This window comes from Zea mays, chromosome 8, assembly GCF_902167145.1.
Source record: "Zea mays cultivar B73 chromosome 8, Zm-B73-REFERENCE-NAM-5.0, whole genome shotgun sequence".
Taxonomy (NCBI): domain Eukaryota; kingdom Viridiplantae; phylum Streptophyta; class Magnoliopsida; order Poales; family Poaceae; genus Zea; species Zea mays.
Window position 1 is genome coordinate 89,491,783 of NC_050103.1, and position 22,873 is coordinate 89,514,655.

The following is a 22,873-nucleotide window of genomic DNA, read 5'->3' on the forward strand; positions in this document are numbered from 1 at the left end:
TGGCTTCAAATTCCATCTAGCAGAAGAAACACTGTCAACACAACTCACTGCCAAAATCGAATCCTCCCTCAATCCAGCAGCCAAAACATCAGTGGCACCATCAGGAGAATAATCGGGTACCATAACATCGCACAAGGCCAGAACACCAGGCACCGCCAGCTCCTCAACAGCCAACACATCAGTGGCACCATCAGGAGAATAATCGGGTACCATAACATCACACAAGGCCAGAACACCAGGCGCCGCCAGCTCCTCAACCGCAACACACGTAGGCCTGGTAATGAGTCACAATCTGGCCCTAACCCAACTCCAATCCTAAAGATTATGAAGTCAATATAGCCCTACTTGAATCCAAACTAAATTGATGTAGCTCAATCCGATCCGTTCTATGAAGTCCTGGCATCCTAATCCGCCTCGATCCATTCAAAATCCTTGGGCCAATCCAAGGGCCCTCACAAACAAGCAAGCACCACCACTAGCTAATTGAATCTGTACAATCCATGGGCTCACGCATGGCCCTCACAAACAAATATAACTTGTACTTCGGTACACACTGCTAGATGCAGCTCGTAATAAAATTCAAGAAATACTTTTTGTTCAGATGTTGCAGTCCATAAAAACATAGAAATCCTTTTTTTATTCAGATGTGTCTTCATCAGCACAATAACCTCTGCAAAAACATCTTCCAAACACAACTGCACACGACATACGGACGCAGAGATGAGTGAAAATGTGTCTTCATCAGTAAAATCACGTCTGCAAAATCTGCTCTAGTTGCAAGATTCAATACCTGCACATGACATACACATGCAGAGATGAGATGCTCTAGCTGCACACGACATACAAAATCTGCTCTAGCTGCACACGACATACATATGCAGAGATGAGAAGCTGATTGGAGGACAGAACAACACCAATGATTCAATGTCTGTATAGGCTCAGAATACTCCAAAATCTGTTCTAGCTGCCAAAACAGTACTCCAGCATGATTAAAGAACTAAATTCTTTTTAGATGCAATAATTCGGAGTATCCAAACACAACAGCTGCACATGCATATAAAAACCAGAGACAGCAAGGGAGACAAATAGACAATACTGGCTTTATCACCGGAGAAAAAACACTACTATACGAATACAAGAAAGGGAAATGTGCAGGAGGAAACTGCCCTAAAAATTCACAACCAATTATTTATGACTTATTACTGGCGAACTTAACAGTTCAAATCATCTTATGAAAAGAGCAGACAAATCATCACCTATGTGTTAGAGAAAATCAACTTTGTTTCTTATATCAAACTATTTATACAAAAAGTTGAGTCTTGTGAATCTGGCTTCTGTAGAATAGGCAAGCACGGAATTAGTAGATCATTAAATAAGTAATCATAGCCAATAAAGCTTTTTTTGTGCTTGTGACAAAAGCAAACAACACATATTTTGCCGATTGTGGATAGATAAATTATCCTTTCTTAGAATTATTGCACTATTTTTTTAGAATTATTGGTTTCCGTGCATTGTTCGTGGATTTTGTAGGCGACCTCCACCAACAGTAAAAAAAATAGAGCAATCAGCAATCTGGTCAATTTTTAATGTTGTAAATAAGTCAGTTCAAATTCACAAACAAGGAACATCTAGCTGCACACAGGCTAGCATCGCCAAACAATGACAAGAGTAGCTAGGCAATACCTTCCTTCCTTTCGTGGAATAATCACAAGAGCAGAGCAGCGTCCACACAACAGCGCCTCCACAACAAAGATTTAGGCCACTGGCTATTTGGCTAGAAGCAGACTACAGCTGAGTCAACGAACAAAAGCTAGGTTAGGGCACTTACCAAGAAAAGGGAGAAGCAAATCAAAACTTCTAGTGGATCTCTGCTTCCCACCAGACCAGGGATCGAACAAAATCCCTTTGAGTCGGGCGACGTGTTGGAAGGGAAAGGCAACAGGAAGCAGGTGAGGAGCGTATCCGATGACCTTATGTCTCCACAGCGCTCGCCGCCGCTCTCTAGACGACCAAACCGTGGAGGAAGGCATTGTTGCTTCACACAATCCACGGGTTGTGCCCTTCACACGATCCACGGGTTGTGCCCTTCACATGATCCAGGCACACGCTTGGGTCGTGTTTGATGATCTATCCGTGCTGGCCCTTTAATGAATGGCTTGATCCAACTCTAACCTAATCAGTGGGGAACCCAAAAAATACCCAAATTTATCCGTCCATAAGTTTGGAGGCCCTTTCTGCCCATGAGTTTTCATGGCCCATTCCTAGGCCTAAACACACGGGAGAGTAGGGGCATCAACTGGTCCTGCCAACGAATCCAAAGAGACAGGCGCCGCCAAAACCTCCACTAGAGTTAAAGGGCAACCCGGATCACCAGTAGCCAACAACACATCCAAAAACCCCACATCATCAGAAGGTCCATCACGCGTCGACGAGGAATGAAAATGAGGGCCCAGTCGTGAGTGCACCGAAGTCCGAGGCAAGGGGGCCTGATCACCCAGCCTTCGCACCCGCCGAGCCCGACGACCCTGCTCCGATTCATCATCAGAGGGATCCGATGGAGGTGGCGACAGATGCTCCTCCACAAGGGCACCCTCCGGTCCAATAATCTTCACTATCACAAGGAACACCAACGAACGTGGAATCCAAACTCCGTCTTCATCGAGGATCGCCAGCTCCACAGCGTGCAGGTCCAAAACCTCCGGCAACCCCACGGGAGAGCGGCACCTTGCTCCCAACCTGATGACTGACAAGTCCTCCCCGCTGATAGAATCCGGGTGCAGGCCCTGAATCAGGCAGTATGGACCAAGTAGAACCTCCGCTATCTCCAGTCCCCAAAGGTGAGCAGGGATACCACGTAGCTCGACGTCAATGAGGGAAGACAAGACACTGCCTCCCGAAGCAAAAGCCTTCCTAGTCCATCTCTTAACATGCAACCTCAGTGGAGGGACAAGGATCGACGGTCCTTCACTAATCACCCGCACAGCCAGCTCCTCTGAAGGGAAGAGGACAAGAAAGGAGCCTGGCGCAGCACGACGTAGGCGGAGCGCATCAGAGTCAAGGCCAAACCTTGAGGCGAGCGCCTCTCTAACCTCCGTGGCGCAACCAGTTCCTTCCTGCCCAACAACGCTGACGATTAGGGCATGGCGAAGTTCGAACTCAGCACGATCGATCATCCTGGAACGCCCAATAAACCTCACAGGACAAGGACTGTCCTGAGCCGTGGGCGACAAGTTCCCCGAAGGCAGAAGCAAAGGATCACCGCCAAGTCCACCACCAGACCTGGCCCTGCGCCTTCGCTGCCCACGGCGGGTACGCCGCTTCCCACTGATCGCGGTTGATAGTCGCCTAGAGGGGGGGGGGTGAATAGGGCGAAACTGAAATTTACAAATATAAACACAACTACAAGCCGGGTTAGCGTTAGAAATATAAACGAGTCCGCGAGAGAGGGCGCAAAACAAATCGCAAGCAAATAAAGAGTGTGACACGCGGATTTGTTTTACCGAGGTTCGGTTCTTGCAAACCTACTCCCCGTTGAGGAGGCCACAAAGGCCGGGTCTCTTTCAACCCTTCCCTCTCTCAAACGGTCCCTCGGACCGAGTGAGCTTCTCTTCTCAAATCAAAGCCGGGAACAAAACTTCCCCGCAAGGGCCACCACACAACACAATTGGTGCCTCTTGCCTTGATTACAATTGAGTGTTGATCACAAGAGCAAGTGAGAAAGAAAAGAAGCAATCCAAGCGCAAGAGCTCAAAAGAACACGGCAAATCTCTCTCGCTAATCACTAAAGCCTTTTGTGGAATTTGGAGAGGATTTGATCTCTTTTGTGTGTCTAGAATTGAATGCCTAGCTCTTGTAAGTGGTTGAGAAGTGGAAAACTTGGATGCCATGAATGGTGAGGTGGTTGGGGTATTTATAGCCCCAACCACCAAAAGTGGCCGTTGGGAGGCTGTCTGTTCGATGGCGCACCGGACAGTCCGGTGCACACCGGACATGTCCGGTGCCCCCGCCACGTCATCACTGCCGTTGGATTCCGACCGTTGGAGCTTCTGACTTGTGGGCCCTCCTGGATGTCCGGTGCACACCGGACATGCACTGTTCCTTGTCCGGTGCGCCAGTATGGGCGCGCCTGCCTTCTGCGCGCGCAGCGCGCGCATTAAATGCGCTGCAAGTAGCCGTTGGCGCCGAATAGCCGTTGCTTCGGAGTTCCACCGGACAGTCCGGTGCACACCGGACATGTCCGGTGAATTATAGCGGACTAGCCGTTGGAGTTTCCCGAAGCTGGCGAGTTCCTGAGGCCGCTCTCCCTTGGAGCACCGGACACTGTCCGGTGTACACCGGACAGTCCGGTGAATTATAGCGCGCCGGCCTGAGAAATTCCCGAAGGTAGCGAGTTCGAGTTGGAGTCCTCTGGTGCACCGGACAGTCCGGTGCGCCAGACCAGAGGTGCCTTCGGTTGGCCCTTTGCTCCTTTGTTGAATCCAAAACTTGATCTTTTTATTGGCTGAGTGTGAACCTTTTACACCTGTATATCTTATACACTAGAGCAAACTAGTTAGTCCAATTATTTGTGTTGGACAATTCAACCACCAAAATTAATTAGGGACTAGGTGTAAGCCTAATTCCCTTTCAATCTCCCCCTTTTTGGTGATTGATGCCAACACAAACCAAAGCAAATATAGAAGTGCATAACTGAACTAGTTTGTATAATGTAAGTGTAAAAGTTGCTTGGAATTGAGCCAATCCAAATACTTACAAGATATGCATGGATCGTTTCTTTCTTATTTAACATTTTGGACCACGCTTGCACCACATGTTTTGTTTTTGCAAACTCTTTTGTAAATCCTTTTCAAATTTCTTTTGCAAATAGTCAAAGGTAAGTGAATAAGATTTTGAGAAGCATTTTCAAGATTTGAAATTTTCTCCCCCTGTTTCAAATGCTTTTCCTTTGACTAAACAAAAACTCCACCTAAATGAGATCCTCCTCTTAGTGTTCAAGAGGGTTTTGATATATCATTTTGAAATACTACTTTCTCCCCCTTTTGAACACAATAGGATACTAATTGATAATATTCTTGGTACACGAAGTTTTTGAAATTGGTGGTGGTGCGGTCCTTTTGCTTTGGGCTCTTACTTTCTCCCCCTTTGGCATGAATCGCCAAAAACGGAATCATTAGAGCCCACGAAGTGCTATCTTCCCCTTTGGTCATAAATAAAGGAGTTAAGATTATACCAAAGACGAAGTCCTTTCGCTCTCTCCCCCAATGATGGAGAGTCTCTTGGAGCGACGGCGAAGGATGAGTTACGGAGTGGAAGCCTTTGTCTTCGCCGAAGATTCCAATTCCCTTTCAATACACCTATGACTTGGTTTGAAATAGACTTGAAAAACCACATTAGTCATAGCATATGAAAGAGACATGATCAAAGGTATATAGAAGAGCAATGTGTGCAATTTAACAAAAGAAGTTCATAGAATCAAGAATATTGAGCTCATGCCTAAGTTTGTTAAAAGATTGTTCATCAAGAGGCTTGATAAAGATATCGGCTAATTGATCTTTAGTATTAATGTATGAAATCTCGATATCTCCCTTTTGTTGGTGATCCCTAAGAAAATGATACTGAATGGCTATGTGTTTAGTGCGACTATGTTCGACGGGATTATCCGCCATCTTGATTGCACTCTCATTGTCACATAGCAAAGGGACTTTGGTTAGTTTGTAACCGTAGTCCCGCAGGGTTTGCCTCATCCAAAGCAATTGCGCGCAACAATGTCCTGCGGCAATGTACTCAGCTTCGGCGGTGGAAAGAGCGACCGAATTTTGCTTCTTTGAAGCCCATGACACCAAGGATCTTCCCAAGAACTGGCAAGTCCCCGATGTGCTCTTCCTATTGATTTTGCACCCCGCCCAATCGGCATCCGAATATCCAATCAAATCAAATGTGGATCCCCTAGGATACCAAAGCCCAAACTTAGGAGTATAAGCTAAATATCTCAAGATTCGTTTTACGGTCGTAAGGTGAGCTTCCTTAGGGTCGGCTTGGAATCTTGCACACATGCATACGGAAAGCATAATATCCGGTCGAGATGCACATAAATATAGCAAAGAGTCTATCATCGACCAGTATACTTTTTGATCCACGGACTTACCTCCCGTATCGAGGTCGAGATGCCCATTGGTTCCCATGGGTGTCTTGATGGGCTTGGCATCCTTCATTCCAAACTTGTTTAGAATGTCTTGAGTGTACTTCGTTTGGCTAATGAAGGTGCCCTCTTGGAGTTGTTTCACTTGGAATCCTAAGAAATACTTCAACTCCCCCATCATAGACATCTCGAATTTCTGTGTCATAATCCTACTAAACTCTTCACATGTAGACTCGTTAGTAGACCCAAATATAATATCATCAACATAAATTTGGCATACAAACAAGTCATTTTCAAGAGTTTTAGTAAAGAGTGTAGGATCGGCCTTTCCGACTTTGAAGCCATTAGCAATAAGGAAATCTCTAAGGCATTCATACCATGCTCTTGGGGCTTGCTTGAGCCCATAAAGCGCCTTAGAGAGCTTATAGACATGGTTAGGGTACTCACTGTCTTCAAAGCCGGGAGGTTGCTCAACATAGACCTCTTCCTTGATTGGTCCATTGAGGAAGGCACTTTTCACGTCCATTTGATAAAGCTTAAAGCCATGGTAAGTAGCATAGGCCAATAATATGCGAATTGACTCAAGCCTAGCTACGGGTGCATAGGTTTCACCGAAATCCAAACCTTCGACTTGGGAGTATCCTTTGGCCACAAGTCGAGCTTTGTTCCTTGTCACCACACCATGCTCGTCTTGCTTGTTGCGGAAAACCCATTTGGTTCCTACAACATTTTGATTAGGACGTGGAACCAAATGCCATACCTCATTCCTAGTGAAGTTGTTGAGCTCCTCTTGCATTGCCACCACCCAATCCGAATCTTGTAGTGCTTCCTCTACCCTGTGTGGCTCAATAGAGGAAACAAACGAGTAATGTTCACAAAAATGTGCAACACGAGATCTAGTAGTTACCCCCTTATGAATGTCGCCGAGGATGGTGTCGACGGGGTGATCTCGTTGTATTGCTTGGTGGACTCTTGGGTGTGGCGGTCTTTGTTCTTCATCCTCCTTGTCTTGATCATTTGCATCTCCCCCTTGATCATTGCCGTCATCTTGAGGTGGCTCATTTGCTTGATTTTCTACTTCATCAACTTGAGCCTCATCCTCATTTTGAGTTGGTGGAGATGCTTGCTTGGAGGAGGATGGTTGATCTTGTGCATTTGGAGGCTCTTCGGATTCCTTAGGACACACATCCCCAATGGACATTTTCCTTAGTGCGATACATGGAGCCTGTTCTTCATCTATCTCATCAAGATCAACTTGCTCTACTTGAGAGCCGTTAGTCTCATCAAACACAACGTCACAAGAAACTTCAACAAGTCGTGAGGACTTGTTAAAGACTCTATATGCCCTTGTGTTTGAGTCATATCCTAGTAAAAAGCCTTCTACAGCCTTAGGAGCAAATTTAGATTTTCTACCTCTTTTAACAAGAATAAAGCATTTGCTACCAAAGACTCTAAAATATGAAATATTGGGCTTTTTACCGGTTAGGAGTTCGTATGATGTCTTCTTGAGGATTCGGTGTAGATACAACCGGTTGATGGCGTAGCAGGCGGTGTTGACCGCCTCGGCCCAAAACCGATCCGAAGTCTTGTACTCATCAAGCATGGTTCTTGCCATGTCCAATAGAGTTCGATTCTTCCTCTCCACTACACCATTTTGTTGTGGCGTGTAGGGAGAAGAGAACTCATGCTTGATGCCCTCCTCCTCAAGGAAGCCTTCAATTTGAGAGTTCTTGAACTCCGTCCCGTTGTCGCTTCGAATTTTCTTGATCCTTAAGCTGAACTCATTTTGAGCCCGTCTCAAGAATCCCTTTAAGGTCTCTTGGGTTTGAGATTTTTCCTGTAAAAAGAACACCCAAGTGAAGCGAGAATAATCATCCAATATTACAAGACAATACTTACTCCCGCCGATGCTTATGTAAGCAATCGGGTCGAATAGATCCATGTGGAGTAGTTCAAGCGGCCTATCGGTCGTCATGATGTTCTTGTGTGGATGATGGGCACCAACTTGCTTTCCTGCTTGGCATGCGCTACAAACCCTGTCTTTCTCAAAATGAACATTTGTTAGTCTTAAAATGTGTTCTCCCTTTAGAAGCTTGTGAAGATTCTTCATCCCAACATGGGCGAGTCGGCGGTGCCAGAGCCAACCCATGTTAGTCTTAGCAATTAAGCATGTGTCGAGTTCAGCTCTATCAAAATCTACTAAGTATAGCTGACCCTCTAACACACCCTTAAATGCTATTGAATCATCACTTCTTCTAAAGACAGTGACACCTATATCAGTGAATAGACAGTTGTAGCCCATTTTGCATAATTGAGATACAGAAAGCAAGTTGTAGTCTAATGAATCAACAAGAAAAACATTGGAAATGGAATGGTCAGATGAAATAGCAATTTTACCCAAACCTTTGACCAAACCTTGATTTCCATCCCCGAATGTGATCGCTCTTTGGGGATCTTGGTTTTTCTCATATGAGGAGAACATCTTTTTCTCCCCTGTCATATGGTTTGTGCACCCGCTATCGAGTATCCAGCTTGAGCCCCCGGATGCATAAACCTACAAAACAAGTTTAGTTCTTGACTTTAGGTACCCAAACAGTTTTGGGTCCTTTGGCATTAGAAACAAGAACTTTGGGTACCCAAACACAAGTCTTAGAGCCCTTGTGTTTGCCCCCAACAAACTTGGCAACTACCTTGCCGGATTTGTTAGTCAAAACATAAGATGCATCAAAAGTTTTAAATGAAATGTCATGATCATTTGATGCATTTGGAATTTTCTTCTTAGGCAACTTAGCACGGGTTGGTTGCCTAGAGCTAGATGTCTCACTCTTATACATAAAAGCATGGTTAGAACTAGAGTGAGACTTCCTAGAGTGAATTCTCCTAATCTTGCTCTCGGGATAACCGGCAGGGTATAAAATGTAACCCTCGTTATCCTGAGGCATGGGAGCCTTGCCCTTAACAAAGTTAGACAATCTTTTAGGAGGGGCACTAAGTTTGACATTGTCTCCCCTTTGGAAGCCAATGCCGTCCTTGATGCCAGGGCGTCTCCCATTATAGAGCATACTACGAGCAAATTTAAATTTTTCATTCTCTAAGTTATGCTCGGCAATTTTAGCATCCAATTTTGCTATATGATCATTTTGTTGTTTAATTAAAGCCATGTGATCATGAATAGCATTGATATCAACATCTCTACATCTAATACAAATAGAAGTGTGCTCAACGGTAGATGTAGAGGGTTTGCAAGATTTTAGTTCTACAACCTTAGCATGCAATATTTCATTTTTACTTCTAAGGTCGGAAATAGTAGCATTACAAACATCAAAATCTTTAGCCTTAGCAAGCAAGTTTTCATTTTCATTTCTAAGGCTAGCAAGAGAAATGTTCAATTCTTCAATCCTAGCAAACAAATCATCATTATTATCTCTAGGATTGGCAATCGAAACATTACAAACATGTGAATCAACCTTAGCATTTAAACTAGCATTTTCATGTCTAAGGTTGTCAATCATCTCATGGCAAGTGCTTAGCTCACTAGATAGTTTTTGACATTTTTCTACTTCTAGAGCGTAAGCATTTTTAACCTTAACATGCGTTTTGTTTTCCTTGATTAGGAAGTCCTCTTGGGAGTCCAAGAGGTCATCTTTTTCATGGATGGCACTAATTAGCTCATTTAGTTTTTCCTTTTGTTCCATGTTAAGGTTGGCAAAAAGAATGCGCAAGTTATCTTCCTCATCACTAGCATTATCATCACTAGAGGATTCATATCTAGTGGAGGATTTAGATTTAACCTTCTTTTTGCCGTCCTTTGCCATGAGGCACTTGTGGCCGACGTTGGGGAAGAGGAGTCCCTTGGTGACGGCGATGTTGGCGGCGTCCTCGTCGTCGGAGGAGTCGCTAGAGCTTTCGTCGGAGTCCCATTCCCGACAAACATGGGCATCGCCGCCCTTCTTCTTGTAGTACCTCTTCTTCTCCTTTCTTCTCCCCTTCTTGTCGTCGCCCCTGTCACTGTCACTTGATAATGGACATTTAGCTATAAAGTGACCGGGCTTACCACACTTGTAGCAAACCTTCTTGGAGCGGGACTTGTAGTCTTTCCCCCTCCTTTGTTTGAGGATTTGGCGGAAGCTCTTGATGACGAGCGCCATTTCCTCATTGTCGAGCTTGGAGGCGTCGATTGGTTGTCTACTTGGTGTGGACTCCTCCTTCTTTTCTTCCGTCGCCTTGAATGCGACGGGTTGAGCTTCGGATGTGGAGGGATCATCAAGCTCGTTGATCTTCCTCGAGCCTTCGATCATGCACTCAAAACTTACAAAATTCCCGATAACTTCCTCGGAGGTCATTTTAGTATATCTAGGATTACCACGAATTAATTGAACTTGAGTGGGGTTAAGGAAAATGAGAGATCTTAGAATAACCTTAACCATTTCGTGGTCGTCCCACTTCTTGCTCCCGAGGTTGCGCACTTGGTTCACCAAAGTCTTGAGCCGGTTGTACATGTGTTGTGGCTCTTCCCCTTTGCGAAGACGGAACCGACCGAGCTCCCCCTCGATCGTTTCCCGCTTGGTGATCTTTGTGAGCTCATCTCCCTCGTGCGCGGTTTTGAGCACATCCCAAACTTCCTTGGCGCTCTTCAACCCTTGAACTTTGTTATACTCCTCTCTACTTAAAGAGGCGAGGAGTATTGTTGTTGCTTGAGAGTTGAAGTGCTCGATTTGGGCCACCTCATCCTCATCATAATCCTTATCCCCTATGGATGGTACCTGTGCTCCAAACTCAACAACATTCCATATACTTTTGTGGAGTGAGGTTAGATGAAATTTCATTAAATCACTCCACCTAGCATAATCTTCACCGTCAAAAGTTGACGGTTTGCCTAATGGAACGGAAAGTAATGGAGTATGTTTAGATGTACGAGGGTAGTGTAAGGGGATCTTACTAAACTTCTTACGCTCTTGGCGTTTAGAAGTTACGGAGGGCGCATCGGAGCCGGAGGTCGATGTTGATGAAGTGTCGGTCTCGTAGTAGACCACTTTCCTCATCCTCTTTTGCTTGTCCCCAATCCGATGCGGCTTGTGGGAAGAAGATTTTTCCTTCTTCTCTTTGTGGTGAGAAGAAGATTTCTTCTCCTTCCCTTTGTTGGAGGAGCTCTTCTTCTTCTCCCTCCTCTTGGTGCGGGACTCTTCCGATGAAGTGCTCCCGTGGCTCGTAGTGGGCTTTTCGCCGGTCTCCATCTCCTTCTTGGCGTGATCTCCCGACATCACTTTGAGCGGTTAGGCTCTAATGAAGCACCGGGCTCTGATACCAATTGATAGTCGCCTAGAGAGGGGGTGAATAGGGCGAAACTGAAATTTACAAATATAAACACAACTACAAGCCGGGTTAGCGTTAGAAATATAAACGAGTCCGCGAGAGAGGGCGCAAAACAAATCGCAAGCAAATAAAGAGTGTGACACGCGGATTTGTTTTACCGAGGTTCGGTTCTTGCAAACCTACTCCCCGTTGAGGAGGCCACAAAGGCCGGGTCTCTTTCAACCCTTCCCTCTCTCAAACGGTCCCTCGGACCGAGTGAGCTTCTCTTCTCAAATCAAAGCCGGGAACAAAACTTCCCCGCAAGGGCCACCACACAACACAATTGGTGCCTCTTGCCTTGATTACAATTGAGTGTTGATCACAAGAGCAAGTGAGAAAGAAAAGAAGCAATCCAAGCGCAAGAGCTCAAAAGAACACGGCAAATCTCTCTCGCTAATCACTAAAGCCTTTTGTGGAATTTGGAGAGGATTTGATCTCTTTTGTGTGTCTAGAATTGAATGCCTAGCTCTTGTAAGTGGTTGAGAAGTGGAAAACTTGGATGCCATGAATGGTGAGGTGGTTGGGGTATTTATAACTTCAACCACCAAAAGTGGCCGTTGGGAGGCTGTCTGTTCGATGGCGCACCGGACAGTCCGGTGCACACCGGACATGTCCGGTGCCCCCGCCACGTCATCACTGCCGTTGGATTCTGACCGTTGGAGCTTCTGACTTGTGGGCCCTCCTGGATGTCCGGTGCACACCGGACATGCACTGTTCCTTGTCCGGTGCGCCAGTATGGGCGCGCCTGCCTTCTGCGCGCGCAGCGCGCGCATTAAATGCGCTGCAGGTAGCCGTTGGCGCCGAATAGCCGTTGCTTCGGAGTTCCACCGGACAGTCCGGTGCACACCGGACATGTCCGGTGAATTATAGCGGACTAGCCGTTGGAGTTTCCCGAAGCTGGCGAGTTCCTGAGGCCGCTCTCCCTTGGAGCACCGGACACTGTCCGGTGCACACCGGACAGTCCGGTGAATTATAGCGCGCCGGCCTGAGAAATTCCCGAAGGTAGCGAGTTCGAGTTGGAGTCCTCTGGTGCACCGAACATTGTCCGGTGGTGCACCGGACACTGTCCGGTGGTGCACCGGACACTGTCCGGTGGTGCACCGGACACTGTCCGGTGGTGCACCGGACACTGTCCGGTGGTGCACCGGACACTGTCCGGTGGTACACCGGACAGTCCGGTGCGCCAGACCAGAGGTGCCTTCGGTTGGCCCTTTGCTCCTTTGTTGAATCCAAAACTTGATCTTTTTATTGGCTGAGTGTGAACCTTTTACACCTGTATATCTTATACACTAGAGCAAACTAGTTAGTCCAATTATTTGTGTTAGGCAATTCAACCACCAAAATTAATTAGGGACTAGGTGTAAGCCTAATTCCCTTTCAGCGGTATCCGAACCACCAAGCGCCGAGCCATCTGCCATGGCGGGGCCCGCACCAGCGACCGCTGGGGCCTCCCTGGAGATTGGCCGCCACACCAGTTTGCGCACAGGAGCGACCAGGTTCGTATGAGGAGCGACCAGGCTCGTCTGCCTGCGCGGGCACTCGCTCACATGGTGCCCCGGCCGCCTGCAGAAGAAGCATCGAACATGGTTCGAACACCTCGCCACCCGGTGCTCAGCAGAGAAGCAGTTGAAACATCTGCCCCGCAGATCAACCAGAACGGGTCTAGGCACTGGCCGGGGAGGGCGGCGAGCCAAGCGACGGCCACAACGACTCTGGACAGTCTCCCAGCCGCCACCAGCACTCCCTCCCACGAAATGAGAAACAGAGGGCTGTGAGGACACCAGCGCTTCCTTATAGGAGAGCCGACTCGGATGCGGGATCGCAACCACGCCCGCTAGGTCAGCACCCACGCCCGCGCCCGCAGGGACAGCACCAACTCCCGTCGCGCCCGCCTGGACCGCACCAACGCCCGTCGGGACAACACCAACGCCCGCCGCGCCCGTCGGGACAACACCAACGCCCGCCGCGCCGTCTTCACACCACCTCTGGGCCTTGGAACGACCACCGCACCTAGAGGGCCCCGCCGACGCCGGGGAAGAAGAGAGATGATTGGCCGCCGGGATCGGAATGATCACCGGCGTGGGGCTGGTGTAGGTAGGTGAAGAGGCGTCGGGGGTAGAGGAGAGGTCCAAGGGAGGGGAAGGGTCAGGCGGGAAAGGAAGGGTCAAAAAAATCTGAAAAAAATGATACATATTCTTTCCATCTTACTCTAATTATATACAAAATTTCAAGTTCAAATTCATTATATTTTAGCTGTAATAAAAAAGATAAAATTTCTGACAACTTTAAATTAGAAAATCGGCTAAAATGGTTCTCTTTTTTATTACAGCTAAAATATAACGAATTTAAACTTGAAATTTTGTACGCAATACGATTCGTATGGAAAGAATATGTATGAATTTTCTTAGAATTTTTTGTATAGTTTTTAAGTTCATGTGTACTGGATATGTTTCCCAGACGGGATTAGCATCAGTTTAGCACCATGCTGCTAAAAATTAATAAATTCTTTTTGAAGATAAGTCCATGCTTTGGGTACTAGACAAACCTAAGTAATCTATTGCAGCGTTGCACGCTAGTTGTTCCTGTCCAAACATTTTGTTTCATCCCTTTCTGTTATAAATCAAGTTATTAAAGTTGGTTCGGCCTTTTAAATGTTCATCAGTTGGAGAATGGAACCCTAACCCTAATCAAGGTTGGGAGTGAATATATATAGCTGAGTGTTGTGGGTCAAGGCTCATTACAATGGAGGTATACACAGAGACGTAAACAATACTCTAATACCCCCACGCAGTCCCAACTCTTATCATATACAGATGTTGAGACTGGAGTGAAATTCGGCGAAAACACTCGACGACAGCCCCTTGGTGAAGATGTCGGCGAACTGTAGCGTGGTGGGGACGAACGTCACAGGCGGCGACACGCTCGCGGACGAAGTGTAGGTCGATCTCCACGTGCTTTGTGCACTAATGCTGCACGGGATTGGTGGAGAGGTAGACCGCGCTGACATTGTCAGTAGACGAGGGCGGCCTGCTGTAGGGGGCTGTGGAGCTCCTGGAGAAGCTGGCGCAGCCAGGAGGCCTTGGCCACGTCGTTGGCCACAGCGCGATACTCGACCTCAGCGCTGGAGCGAGAGACGACAGGCTGGCGCTTGGCGGCCCAGGAAACGAGGTTGGAGCTCAGGAACACGGCGTAACCGGAAGTGGACCGGCGCATGTCGGGACAGTCAACCCAGTCAGCGTCGGAGGGGTGGCAGCCGTGTCAGCCGCCAGGACCGGCCAGTCGATGGGGCGAAGAACGCCGGCTACGCGGTGAGTCACCATCAGGTGGATGTGCTTGGGGTCGCGGTGGATGGCGACCAGGTGGTACACAGGAGGCTCGGTGCGTGTCGGCGGGTCGTCGGGAGCTAAGGGCGGGGCCCGCTCGCGACGGTGGTAAACGAGGGCGAGGTTGACGAAGCGAGCCACGCTTGTCGACGGGGCCGGGGCAACGGGAGCCGAGGGAGTGGCCTGCTCGCAGCGATGGTAGACGTGGGTGGGGTCGGTGAAGCGGGCTGCACTCGTCGACAGGGCCGCGCATGCTGCGGGACGGGTTGACGTGGCCGCACATGGCATAGGCATGGTCGACGTTGTCGTGCATGGTGCAGGGACCATGCGTGGCGCAGGCGGTGCCGCACGAGGCGCGAGTGGAGGCGTCGAGGTCGTGCGTGGCACGGGTAGAGGCACGAGCAGAGGTGGGCGTAAGAGGGGGCCCTGCCGTATAGCGCGAAGTGGGGAGTGGGGTGGCTCACCGCCTTCGAGGGGAGGCGGTTGAGGAGATGTGTAGCGGTGTTCAGAGCATCTGCCTAGTAGCTAGAAGGGAGAGACGCCTGAAAAGGAAGCAGCATATCATGTTGGTGGTGGTGCGATTGATGCGTTCGGCCCGGCCGTTCGGGGGAGAGGTGTAGGGACACAAGAGGCGCAATTGGATGCCATGGGTGAGGAAGGAGCGAGAGGCGGTGTTGTCGAGCTCGTGGCCATTATCACACTGGAGGGCACAGACCAGGCGACAAAACTGGGTGAGGGTGGTGAACGTGTCGGACTTCAGCCGAAGTGGGAAAGTCCAAATAAAATGAGAGAAGTCGTCCAGAATGACCAGGTAGTATTTGTAACCAGAGGGGCTGAGGACAGGAGAATTCTAGAGATTTTTTTTTCTCGAAAGCGCAGGAGAACTGCACTATAATATATTAAAGAAGAGGAACAGATACAAGAACAAACTAGGGCCCCCTACGACGGCCAATAGCAGGCATACAAAAATCTATCCATGTCTAAAAAATTAACAAGAACTACCACAGTGCTAGCTAACTAGTAGGGAGGCCCGGAATGGGGCGGTAAGCAAAGACAACTTCTTTGCACCAGCCATCTCCCAAAGGTCAACCTCCAATCCAACTCTTCTTATAGCATCATTAATATTGGGTCTCTTGTTGTAAAAAACACAGCCATTGCGCTGCTTCCATAAGGTCCAAACACCCAGAATGACTAGAGAATTGAGGCCATCCCTTGCGATTCCAGAGACCTTAGTACATAACACTCTCCACCATTCAAGGAAGGCACTATCCTCGGATTGGGGGGCAAGAAGCTGAAGGTTCACTTGATGAAATAGTTTGAACCAAAATTCTCGAGCGAAAACACGTCCAATCAACATATGGTCCAAGGTTTCTTGATCCTGATCACCTAGAGATCACAATGGACAAGATCAAAGGCATGAGCAGCCCGGGACATGAAAGTGGAGAAAGGAAGAGGAGAGTGACAGTCGAGCTGACAAGCATGACAGAGGCGCTCAGAGGAACCCCGAGTGTAGGAGATATCTGAGCGACTGGAAAGTTGGGACATCACGTCAGGTCCAGGGTGCCCGAGACGACGATGCCAAACGGCGGAGGTCGTGGTAGAAGCAAGAGCATGGGGGAGGCTACGCTGGTGGGGGAAGTGGAAGGCAAGTGAATAGAGTAGAGGGGGTCGGAGTTGTCACAACGAGTAAGCACGACATGCGTGGGAAGGTGGCGTATGGTGAGCCCCCAGGGATCGAACTCCATAGAACAGTGGTTGTCACTAGTAAAGCGACAAACTTAGAGAAGGGGATGAGTCAGACCAGGAGCAACAAGGACATTGTTAAGGTAGAATGGTCCTGAAAGAACCGATGCATCTATTGAGGTGACCGAGAGGGTGGAAGCGTTGCCCACAATGATAGAGGGAGGAGGATGTGAGGGGTGTGGTGGATGGGAGTGGGATAACGAGCTAGTTGTGGGAGTGGTGTGGAAAGAGGCTCCCGAGTCGACCACCCAATTGGTGGGAGTGAGAGGGTGGTGAAGCCACGGGGTGCGCGGAAAGAGCTACGGGGAGATGCTCCGACAGGCCCACTAAGAGGGGAGGGGGACAACGAGGGCTCGATCGCCAGGCAGGCGATCATAGGATGGGGGAAGACAAGCGGTACAAACACGTGATGACCCGCATTTGGATGAAGCTCGATGCAGTCACGAAGGACATGACTCATGGCGCGATCGAAGGCCACAAAGGTGCCTTGGACAAGGTGGTCGTTGTGGAGGCGGATGCACACTGTGATCCCGATGGAAATGGGCGAAGCCAGGAGAGGGCCGCAGAATCCAGGAGCCACGGGAGTAGCGGGCAAGGCAAAGCTCATGTATGTTGGGGGTGAAGCCATGGAACCGGCGAGGGGAGGCATAGCAAACGCAGGGGAGACAGGGCCCTTGACGACAGGAGGAGAAGTCCAAGTCGCGGGCGGGCTAGGACAGAGAACCGGCATGGGGGCGGCGCCGAGGAGACCGGGAGCCACAGAAGCGGCGGGAGAGGTGATGGGGGCCGCCATGGAGGGAGTTGTGCAGGTGGTAGGGAAGATGTCGGGGGGCTGCGCAGGGGAGACGCTGCAGAGGGGAGCAGCTACGCAGGAAATAGAGGGAAGGAAGGGCAGCGGCCGGGAACCAGCAGGGGCACTGCGACCGCTTGCGCTTGGGGGCTGGGCGCCTACCGCCTAGCTGGCTGGAGGCTGGGAGCAGAGGAGCGCTGAACACCACAGGGGCCGCCAAAACTGAGCAGGGAGAGGGCGAGCACCAGGGAAGCGGCATCGGCGAGGCTGGGGACGAGCAGGGGCGGTGGCCATCACCAGCGCTGAAGGACAGACGACGGCGAGGTCGAGCAGGGAGGACGCGACTCCATGGCCGGGATCCACGGCCCGAGCGACGCATCAAGGGAGGAGCAGGGAAGGGAACCGGAGCTGACAGTAATTTCATATATTCCTTGTAGTGTTATTTTTATAATAAAATAATATATGCTTGGTTACTTAAGAAGTGGCGTGTTAAATGGACAGCCGATAGCTCGAAACTTGTAGACTAGCAGAATATGCGCTGGAGATGCTTCCTTGTTTCGTATAGACGACTGGATATTCTTTATTATACTCACTGCTGGCATTTCGTAGTGTTCTTATAGTCCTAGCTTTAACTTTTCATCACTGGTTCAGAATTACCATGAAGTTATAATGAATTACTAACTAACACTGTTGATTTTATAGAACCTTCAGGGAGCACAGAATCGCCAAGGACAGCAACCTCCTGGAATTCTCAAGAAACCTACTGAGGGTGATTCAAACCCATCAAAACAAGTGAACCTTATGGAACCTCTTCTGGAAAAGGGGAGGTAACTCTAATGGAACCTCTTCTGGAAAAGAGGAACTCTAAAATGCATTGCGCAACGTAGGGAACCATGCTGGAAGAGCCTATGGTTCTTGCTATATTGTAGCAAGAGGTAAATAGAGATGAACTCATTGTTGCAAATTCCAACATGAGCGACCGAGCGATGTGGTTTTGGTGTCATTATGGACATTACATTAGTGTTGAATTCTTTGGATCCCCCTCCCTTTTTTTTTGTGTTTTGGGCTTCGAAAGTAGAGTCGCCATTTTTGAATGTCACCGCTAACCGCAGTAGCAAGTTAGCAACTGCTTTATATATGTGCTTCAAATTCGTCGATTCCTAGGCTTCATAGTTATGCATAAGATTTTTAAAAAAAATATCGGAACGGACATGCTTGGTGTGAACCAGTATAATTCTGTTATTAGGAAAAGGCTTGGAGATTTGAAAAGGACTGTTCCACGTAGACTAGGGTGGTTCACGAGTCAAATGCATATTTTTGAGCTTTCTTCAAAATTGATAAATCTTATTTATCAGGGTCTCTTTTGTATGAGATCTTACTTTAAGCTGAGTCGAAGTCGAAAGTCACCTAAAATCAACTTATTTTTATTTTTTTTAGAATGATATTTTTGAAACGAGCGACTGGTTTCCAGCCCTACTTCGTGGGACGCATTGGATGATACAGTACTAGCTTGCATCTTACGCCTGGTCCTAGGAAACTTGGGTTACCGGATCTTTCTGCATTATTTTACGGTGATGAACCAAACAGAATCTTCAATTGAGTTGTAAATACAGGAAACTTGGGCCTTGGCTGCCAAGAAACCTTCAGCTATTTTCTTAAACAAAAAAAAGAGGAAATCTTCATCTATGACGTCAAGTTTCCTCCACTCGGTTCTTGGAAGTGCCTCGATACTGACTCGTCCGTGCACTACATATAAGGAACACCGAATTCGACGCGGCGGCACATTCCGAATTCTGCCACGGGAAACCAACGCGATGCAATAGCCCAACTGAAACCGAGCCAAGCGCCCAACAACCTTTCCATCCAAATATAATGTAGTCCTGGCACATCTGAACCCGAGGCAAAACTCAGCCGCCGGCACATAAATCCATCTTGAGTTGGCCAGACGCGTTCCTCCGGCGTTGTGTCGATGGCACCGTCGGCGACGTGCTGGTGCGGCCACTGCGGCGCTGTCCGCCGCCTCCGGGCGGAGGGCGAGTTCGCGTCCTGCGCGGTGTGCGGCAGGGTGCTCCTGGACCTGCAGGACGACGCGGTGGCGGCTCCACCACCACGGCAGCTGCGGCGACGTCAGAGGAGGGCTCGTGACGGCGCGGCGGCTCGTGACATCGGCGCGAGGCCCGAACGCGGAGATATATCGGACGCTGAATCCACCGTCACCAGTACCGGAGAGGATCGATGGATTGACGAGAAGTAGCAGCAGCAGATTCTCTCAAACGCAATCGATCGATTATATCGCTTCTACTCTCGTCTGTTAAAAAAACTTGTTTTAGTCTTGTTTTACAATCTATAAGTCATTTTTTTTTGTTATTCCCCAACTTTTTTTTTACTCTTACCCTTCTCTGATTGCATTGTTATCTTTCCATCTATATGCCACCTATAATTTTAGAGACGAGTAATAATTGAACGTAAGATGAGAATTTATCTACATTCTCTCTGCGGAACATCTCTTTATTAATTTATTTTCCTAAATAAAGAAACTATGGTTAGTTAAATTTTAGTATACGTGTATAACCCTGCATCCTCGAGTTACAAGCATCTTTGTTTGCCACGCTCTTTGGCTTCTTGGCCAACATGTATTCGCGTGTCTTCGTCCAACTAGATCATCGACTCATTCACCATCGTCTTCGTAGCTCCATCGATCGTGTTGTTCTGTTCATGGATACATAAATCAGTTAGACCTTGTTCTATTTATTCCTATTACATGTAGTATGTAGATTGAAGTGGATTGAGTGTGATTGATGTATATTTTAATTTGCTATAGATTTAATCCGACAATCCCACCTAATCTACAAGGATTAACTACAAAACGAACAAGCCGTTAATGGCCGACCATATAATTAAGTTCACATGTATTTGCTTCAAGGAAGGAGATTTCGCTCCAACACAATCGGAGAGCAAATGATTACCATCGTCATGACAGACCTTGCCATTGTAAATGTGTATATATATTATCAATGGAATGAAATATTGAACCTCTCATGACGACCAAAACGAAATTTATACAAAAAAATATGTACCATATCAAATAAAAAAATCTACTTAATCCACTGTAAAGCCCAAATTTAGTAGAAATAAATAAATAAAATAATATATCATGAAATCATAAAATAAATATAAATATATATATATATATATAATAAGTATGGTGAGAATTTTTGAAGACCTTTGAAATCTATTAGGATTCTCTCTTTATATTCAAACAATAATATTAAATTAGTTAGGTAACTAATAAATTAATAAAGAAAAGTGTTGGTTACTTGTTCTCAAATGCTATAAGAACAAGGCAACACAAATGTTAATGGTCAAAGACCTTCGTCCTTCGAAGCATTATCTTCCTTAAGATATAATGATCTTTAGACGAAGGTTATGAAGGACAAACCTTCATAATCTCAATATGTAATAATAAAAAGCAGGAACATATAGGACATATAAAGAACATGAATGATCATATCAAATCATTAGATCATCTATATTTTCATTATATGATCATGAACAAATATTAATGATATTGAATTACATTTGTACCTTCGGCTCGACAGAAGGTAAGAATTCAAGAGTGACGTGCGAGTGATTATAAGTCAGCGTGAACAGTACGGGGGTACTGTTCATCTATTTATAGGCACGAGACATAGCCCGGACAAAATTACATTCATGTCCTTGATAACTAATCATGACTATGACTCAAACTATTAGGGACTATGTAGTCTTTTCCTCTTTAAGTCGGTGCCACCCTTCATCTCAAGCGTGTCATCATGCCGAAGCTCTTTTGGTAACAGCTTCGGCATACATCTTCATGTCGCGTCTGCTTGCATATTATCTTTCCGAAGGTGTTTTTGCTTGAGGACCTTCGACGGAGAAGAAGGCCCCCAATAGTAGCCCTTCGCGGTGCTAGATCGTTTTTCGTAACGAGCTCAATCCGCAAAAAACTCGAAGGCTTCAAAATGCCGAAGGTCCAAAAAACACCTTCCCTGAGCTCGTTGCCGAGAAACGATTATAATATTCCAAGCGTCGAGTGGTCCACCGTTCAACCAGTGCAGGCGATGTGTCGGTTCGCCTTCCCACCTGCAGCACTATATAAACAGACGGGTTGGTGAAGAGTTACCACATCATTCATTGTTATTGCATTGTTGTGCTGTTAAAAAATTTAATCATAGCCGAAGCTTTGTGTGCTGCGCCTTGAGGCAAACACTTTCATCGTTTAAGGTTAACTTCGTCAAACGGGTTCGATTCGTCAAACCGCAAAAAATCCATTAAAAGGCCAGAGTGCGATCAACTGCAAGGGTGTCTCGTGAGGGAGAAGAAACCGAGGTCACTGGGACAGCACCAATTTCAGAAGTCATGGAAAGATCAGGTCTAGTTGTGACAGAGGGAACCATTGACGAAGGTACTCCTGATGCCGAAGCTGAATAGACTGTTGTTGAAGAAGAAAATGTTGATGAAGATGGAGAAGATTACAGTATTTTGATCCCCACAAAGCCCAGTCATTTAGATTTTGAGAAATCTACTGTGTCCGAAGACGACATGCCCATGATGATGAAATTGGGCTATTTTGGAGAAGATGAAAGCAAACTTATTCGATTCGCTAGAGAAGAAACTACCCCAGTGCCGAAGAAGGATGAAGTTGTGGTTTTCAAGAGCTTCTTCAGAGCGGGGTTGCGATTTCCCCTGAATGAGATGATAGAGGAAGTCCTAAAAAATTTCGAAATACACCTTCATCAGCTAAGTCCTAACGCTATCGTTAGGTTCAACGTCTTCATCTGGGCCCTCCGAAGCCAAGGGATGAGCCCAGATACCGAAGCGTTCTGTCGAGTGCACGAGCTACACTATCAGACAAAGGCCAGGGCAGATGGTCTTCACGGAAATTTTGGTTGTTACAATTTTGCGTATCGCAAGGATACGAAGGCGCTAGTCCTCAACTACCATACAAAGTGGCTAAAAGCATCTAGGCCCCTGGTTGGTTTTAGTGATTAATGACAACATAATGTTATATGTGTTTTGCAGAGGCAATTGGTTAGTTAGGTCGCATTACAGGTAGATGTACTACAAAGGTGAAAACAATCTCGGAGATAAGAACTTGAAGCGACGGCTAAATGAACGAAACAAAAAGTGAAGGTCTTCGTATTCCGAGTGTCAAGGAGTTGCGAACACTCGTGATATAGTTAGGTCTTTTATTTTGTTTTAGTCGTACTATAAAGAGGGGTTGTCGATGAGTAGTTTGACCAAGAGAGTTCTAGTGTAGTGTTGGTGCATATTCACACTCACATATAGTGCTAGGTGACACTCTAGAACATACTCACAAGTTAGAACGAAAACCGATTTGAAAAACAGCAAAAAGTAGAAATTAGGGTTTCTGGTTTTGGGGCACCGGACTGTCCGGTGCGCCCTCTGTCAGGTGGGGCCAGGTTGGCCCGGGGAAGGGTTTCCCCTGCACAGAAACCCGAGAGCGCAAGGTTCACGAGTTGAATT

General features: G+C 47.3%; 2 protein-coding genes across 3 annotated transcripts in view; one reads left to right on the top strand and one right to left on the bottom strand.

Annotated features, from left to right (window-relative positions):
* The window catches only part of LOC109941430 (uncharacterized), a 34,163-nt gene extending 16,299 nt beyond the window's left edge, over positions 1-17,864 (bottom strand). Inside the window, exon 1 of one of the 2 annotated variants that reach the window (XR_002264044.1) lies at positions 1,684-3,407. Coding sequence is in view for 1 of the 2 variants with exons in the window: in XM_020542380.3 (XP_020397969.1) it covers positions 17,593-17,641 (49 nt within the window). In the remaining variant the exon portion in view is untranslated. Of the gene's footprint in view, positions 1-1,683; positions 3,408-17,592 lie in introns of those variants that run through there. The other variant, XM_020542380.3, reaches the window with a different exon arrangement.
* The window catches only part of LOC103635529 (DUF21 domain-containing protein At4g14240), a 50,304-nt gene extending 31,800 nt beyond the window's left edge, over positions 1-18,504 (top strand). The window contains exon 13 of the mRNA XM_008657959.1: positions 18,050-18,504. Within this exon, the coding sequence (XP_008656181.1) occupies positions 18,050-18,178 (129 nt within the window). The 3' untranslated portion in view covers positions 18,179-18,504. The remainder of the gene's footprint in view (positions 1-18,049) is intronic.
* Positions 18,505-22,873: the final 4,369 nt, after the last annotated feature.